Source organism: Piliocolobus tephrosceles, chromosome 21 (assembly GCF_002776525.5).
Source record: "Piliocolobus tephrosceles isolate RC106 chromosome 21, ASM277652v3, whole genome shotgun sequence".
NCBI lineage: Eukaryota > Metazoa > Chordata > Mammalia > Primates > Cercopithecidae > Piliocolobus > Piliocolobus tephrosceles.
In genome coordinates, this window is record NC_045454.1 from 19278594 (window position 1) to 19284938 (window position 6345).

General features: G+C 53.6%; 1 protein-coding gene across 2 annotated transcripts in view; it reads right to left on the reverse strand.

Moving 5' to 3' along the window:
- The window catches only part of SPINT2 (serine peptidase inhibitor, Kunitz type 2), a 33186-nt gene extending 26841 nt beyond the window's left edge, over positions 1–6345 (reverse strand). For both annotated transcript variants that reach the window (XM_023229149.2, XM_023229148.2), the window contains exon 1: positions 5769–6345. In XM_023229149.2, coding sequence (XP_023084917.1) covers positions 5769–5898 — 130 coding nt within the window. In that variant the 5' untranslated portion in view covers positions 5899–6345. The remainder of the gene's footprint in view (positions 1–5768) is intronic.

A 6345-nucleotide genomic window follows, 5' to 3' on the forward strand; every position in this document is an offset into this window, starting at 1 on the left:
CTATGGAGGATAAGAATAATGTGATAAGCTGCTTTAGAGAATTCCCAGCTGATCGCCAACACCAGCTTTACTTTAGCTCTTCTGTCATCTTATCTCTGACCACAACATGTGTCACAACTACCCATGGGGGTGAGGAAGAAAGTAAAGAAAGGGTGGTGCCGGGCGCGGTGGCTCAAGCCTGTAATCCCAGCACTTTGGGAGGCCGAGACGGGCGGATCACGAGGACAGGAGATCGAGACCATCCTGGCTAACATGGTGAAACCCCGTCTCTACCAAAAAATACAAAAATCTAGCCGGGCGAGGTGGCGGGCGCCTGTAGTCCCAGCTACTCTGGAGGCTGAGGCAGGAGAATGGCGGGAACCCGGGAGGCGGAGCTTGCAGTGAGCTGAGATCCGGCCACTGTACTCCAGCCCCGCGGCAGAGCGAGACTCCGTCTCAAAAAAAAAAAAAAAAAAAAAAAAGAAAGGGTGGCAACTAATAACATGTCTACGGAATCTGCTGGAAAGCTTACCTTTTAGTTCAGGTTCTGGAGACACTGCAATTAACCCAAGAGGCCCCTGGATTTCGAAAATCCCTTGGAAGTGCAGGAGAAGGCCAGGCCCAGTGGCTCGAGCCTGTAATTCCAGCACTTTGGAAGGCTGAGGTGGGCAGATCACCTGAGGTCATGAGTTTGAGACCAGCTTGGCCAACACGGTGAAATCTCATCTCAACCAAAAATACAAAAATTAGCTGGGTATGGTGGTGCACACCTATAATCCCAGCTACTCAGGAGGATGAGGCAGGAGAATCACTTGAACCCAGGAGGCAGAGGTTGCAGTGAGCCAAGATGGCGCCACTACACTCCTGTCTGGGTAACAGAGCAAGACTCTGTCTCAAAAAAAAAAAAAAAAGTGCAGGAGAGGTTCTCAAATGAGTGTTGCCCTGCTTGCCTCCAGTGGAAATTCCCAAGAAGAATCAACAAAGGACCCTGAACCAACCTAACACGGTGAAACCCTGTCTCTACTAAAAATACGAAAAATTAGTCGGGTGTGGTGGCGGGCACCTGTAGTCTCAGCTACTTGGGAGGCTGAGGCAGGAGAATAGCGTGAACCTGGGAGGCGGAGGTTGCAGTGATCGCAGTACTGCACTCCAGCCTGGGTGATGACAGAGACTCCGTCTCCAAAACAAAACAAAAAAACACAAAGGACCTTCAGCCAAGTAACCATTCACACAAGTTCTGATGCCCAGGGCCAGGCACAAAGTTATTGGCAGCAAGAACTACACCTAACTGGCCACTCCTAAAGGACCTTTCAAGTTTCTATTCTGCAGAGGAAATACATGATCTGGTCCAGTGTTGATCAACATTACACATTTCAGGACCCTCCAAATTCCAGAATTTACCACCTGGGTGGGGAAAGGAAAAGAAAAAAAACATGTATATTTGCGGCTACCTGATAAAAGGATTTCCCCGAACAGCCATAACACACATACATACCCCCACACACACTCTGTCTCACACTGTAACGTACAATTTATAGAGAACTGTTACGTGTTACCTTTTACTAAATGGAGCATATGTTTAAGGTAGGGGTCACAAGCCAAAGGCCTACAGAGATAGAGGGCAGGCAGTAGTTGAGATGAGGCAGGCTGAGCAAGTATCTACAGGCTGGGAGTGGTATATCTCCTTCCTGAAAGAGGTACTGGGCTCCAGCCCGGGAATGCTGGGCAGGAAAACAGGCCTGTGTTCTGGTCTGGTTCCATTACATCTTCATGTTTTTCAGGCAAAGCCAAAAACTACATTTTTACGCTTAAAAAGTTGCAATCCTGTTAAATGTACCAGTCACATAAAGGCTGTGTGAAGCTTCCTGGGAGTGGCCCAGTTTATAATCTGCGTGCTTTCCACTCCAGACTGTTAATGTACCTAACAGTAGATCGGGGAGCTTTCTCACCTGGCACAAGCTCAGCTTTCCCCCCACCTCTGTCTGCAGAGGCTGGAGTCAGGACGCTCTTTGCTGGGCCGTGTCCGGCCCATCCACCTGTCCCTTCCCACCTGCCCTCACTACTGAGAGCCTCACCGACACATCAATCGTAGACCACATGATGCTTACCACAGGAAGCCTCAACCCCTGAATTAACCCTCGCTCTCACACGGCGGGGTCTGCTTTGTCCCCATCTCCCCTCCTCCAACTCCTGGGCCCCCTGGTACTCAGGACTGGTCTTCGGCAAATCTTCCACGTCCTCAATCTCTCCTCTGAACATTGTTGCCACCCTCTCACCTAACTGCAATCTCCTCTGAGGACACACTTCCTGGGGCCCTTCCAAGTAGGGAGGTCTCCTTGCTCCCGGGAGCTGCTTCTGGACTGTTCTCCCTCCACCCTTCACAAAACCCCCAGCTGGCAGACTCCCATTATCAGAGTAAATCATTCACTACCCTGCCTGGCACATCTGCCAACTCAGACAACTACTCCTTTCTTCTCAACTTTAGCTGCGGGCCTGCCACCTCTCCGGCTGCTCTTATCATCATTCTTAGAGATTGCTATATCCAGGTAGATGGTTCTCTGGAGGTTCCAAGACCTCCAGCTGATCTCGTCCCACCCTCGCCCCCTTCTCTCTCAGGGTCACACCTAGACCTGTCTCAATAACTGCCACCTCTTCAGAACCTCCCTCTCATGCATCTCACTCACTACCCACTGCATCCTATCTGTCTGATTCATTCCCTTCAGAATCTCAACTCCAACAATCTGCTGGCCCTACCAACTCGGCCCTCCGCCCCCTCATATCTTCACACAGAATAAATTTCTCGACCAACCCCATCCTCACTCCTTCACACATTCTCTGCTCACTCCTCCCTCACCACGACATTCATCCGGCAGCACCTGAGCCACCACACGGAGCTTCAGCAACACCACACTCCCAGTGGATGACTCGCTTCTGGAGAAAACAGAAGCAATCAGGAAGGAGAGAGGAAAAAAAATCAAAACTGCCTCCTGCTTCCGATTAAGCTGTTCAAGCTTTCAAACAAACAGAACTTGTGATAAGTGAGGGCATTAGTTCACCTAGTCAGACACTAGTACTTCTGAAAGGTCAGTAGGTCCAGCCGGCAGCAGCAGCAGTCAGGGAGGCCACTCTGAACAGAGAAGGCCTCTGCAGTGAGACCTGGCTTTGTCAATTACTACTGCAGAGTGACCTCGGACAAGGCACGTAACTTCACCACCGCACCCAGCTGTCTCAAAGGTTAAACGGCACATCCGAGCTCAGAGTAAGCACCAGAGGTAGCAAGAGGCCAGGTAACTGGGAGGTACATCCTAACGTAATTACTTCACCTGAGAAAGTCCAGCAGAGCTGCCAAATTCTGGTTCTGATTGCAAGAACGGTCAGCGTCTGCATGCCTGACTCCCAGTCACCTACAGCTGGCCTCTCCCCACCAATTCACTTTTTTCTCCTGCCTGGGGCATAGGGAAATTAACCAGTCCCCAGAAGTTACCACAGGTGATGATTTGGTGCACACCTATCCTGCTCTTTTTTTTTCTTTTGATACGGAGTCTTGCTCTGTCGCCCAGGCTGCTGTGTAGTGGCTCGATCTCAGCTCACTACAGCCTCCGCCTCTGAGCTTCAAGCGATTTTCTTGCCTCAGCCTCCCAAGTAGCAGGGACTACAGGTGCGCACCACCATGCCCAGCTAATTTTTGTATTTTTGGTAGAGGCGGTGTCTCATCATGTTGCCTAGGGTGGTGCTGAACTCCTGGCCTCAAGTGATCCGCCCGCCTCGGCCTCCCAAAGTGCTGGGATTACAGGCATGAGCCACATTGCCTGGCCTTCTATATATATATATATATATATATTTTTTTTTTTTTTTTTTTTGAGATGGAGTTTCACTCTTGTTGCCCAGGCTGGAATGCAGTGGCGCGATTTTGGCTCACTGCAACATCGGGCTCCCAGGTTCAAGCAATTCTCCTGCCTCAGCCTCCTGAGTAGCTAGGATTACAGGTGCACACTACCGCTCCCGGCTAATTTTTTGTATTTGGTAGTAGAGACGGGTTTCACCATGTTGGCCAGGCTGGTCTCGAACTCCTGACCTCAAGTGATCCGCCCACCTTGGCCTTCCAAAGTGCAGGAATTACACGTGTGAGCCACCGCGCCCAGCCTTGGCCTTTTGTTTTTTTAACAGATCTAGTCCTGCATCCAGACTGCTTTCTCTTTGCACCCAGTATCTGTCTATAAAGCCCTAGGCCATCTGGCTGCAGCCTACCTCTCCCACCTCCCGTTCTCCTCCAGTCCCCGCCTCCTTCACGCCTGCTCCAGCCAGGCTGGTTCTGTCTTTTCCCTGAACCCAACCAAGCTCGTTCCAGCTTCAAGGCTTTTGTACTCTATTGCCTGCAACTGGACACTGGTCCCCCAGGTCTCTGTATGGCTACTGCCTCCTCATTCTTCATGTTAGAGCTCATATGTCACCCTCCTCACAGAGACCTCCACCGACCACCTGAGCTAAAGCCACCCCCAACATCTTACATCACCCTGTTGGTGTACTTCACCTGGTTCATTTAATTCTCAGTAACTTAATCTCATGGCAAGTGCTTTTTAAACCTTCACTAGCAGGGTGCGGTGGCTCACGCCTGTAATCCCAGCACTTTGGGAGGCCCAGGAGGGCCGATCAGGAGGTCAGGAGATGGAGACCATCCTGGCTAACACGGTGAAACCCCGACTCTACTAAAAATACAAAAAATTAGCCGGGCGTGGTGGTGCGCGCCTGTAGTCCCAGCTACTCGGAGGCTGAGGCAGGAGAATGGCCTGAACCTGGGAGGCGCAGCTTGCAGTGAGCCGAGATCGGGCCACTGCACTCCGGCCTGGGCGGCAAAGCGAGACTCGTCTCAAAAAAATAAAATAAACCTTCACTAGCTCTGCCTCTCCCACTAGAATATTAGCTCTGTGAATGCAGGAACCCAGCTCGTCTGAATTAACTGTTATCACCAGAGCCAGTGCCTGACTCGTAGCAGGGCCTCAGTTAAGTTTTGCTGAATCAATGAATTCTTTCAAGAGAGCTCTTTTCAAAACCCGCTGGTGCTTGTCTGAAGCAGTTAAGGTTATAACAACACTTGTTCAAAGAGACCTTTCAGACCACACTTCCTTAAGAGTGTAGAGGTTTAAATCACCTGATTCGCCACCGACTTCTAAGGACCAATTCAAAGAACCCAACCCCAGCTGCCAATACTCTCTCGCGCCTCAGCAGAGCTTCCTCTTCCCCAACGCTTGTTTCCTTTCTTGCTCCCTCCTTCTCGGGCACCTACTGCAACTCAACTACAAAAACTTCGGAGGAGGCTCTCGTCCAATCTCCAAAGAGGCAGGGGTGAGGTGGGCTTCTTCCCTGAGTCTAAAACGGCCACCAGGTCACCCAATCCAACCCCCACCCTCTCACAGGCCTGGCCTCTCCCTGGGCTTTGACCATGGAACTTTCCACCGCCAGGAGGAGGCAGGTCTTCAGTGCGGCTGCTCACCCCGTTCCTGCCACAGGAAGGGACAGTGCCACGCCTTCTTGGTCAATACCTCTAGACTCTTCCTTCACCCGAAGGAAACTCTCCTAACCCTCGCTCCTCCGCCCGTCTTCGCTCTCGAGGGCTCCCAAACCTCATCTCAAGGCTCAATCCTCCAGGGCTGGTTCCACCACGCCCGCAGAACGCCATCAAGTCGCCCTCAGTTTCCTCCCCCGCCAGTTCTCCCTGCTCAGACCCCCGTTGACCCCCGAGCCCCTGCCCCCTGCGCCCCGCCTTTCCAGCCTCCCCGCCCGGCCCTCACCGTGGATGCTCCGTTCTCGGTCGGCCGCCAGGACCCCAGAGAGGAGCAGCGATCCCAGCAGGGCGAGAAGCGCCCGGCCCCGCCTCAGCCCGCACAGCTGCGCCATTGCCCACTCCGCCGAGACGCGCATGTGACGCCACAAGCAGCCAGCCGTTGGGGTCTCGCGATCAGATGCGGGAAGCCCCTCGCCGCGCACGCTCACTGGAGCGCCTAGCGTTCAGGTGCCGGCGCTCCCTGAGGGTTGCCAGGTGCCGAAGCCCCCGGAAGTCGCCTTTCCGGACCTTCGGTGCGGGGACACCCGGCCTTCTCGGCGCGTGATGCCTGGGTCGGCTCCTCACTCGCACCTTCGCCGCCTGCGACACTCAACGGCCCTTCGCGCGTTCAGAGCCCCGCTACACCTTCCAACGCGCAGGGGTCGCCAGAGCCAATGGCGAAAGCCTTTAGAAGCGGCTCCCGAAGGTGGCAGGGCAGGGAGGGGGCGGGGCGCACCTGGCTAGGCAGGGCTAGCAGGGCGCAGGCGCAAAGGGCTGGCACCTGCGCAGCCACTCCCCCGCCCTGGGCGCACCTGGGCCCGCCC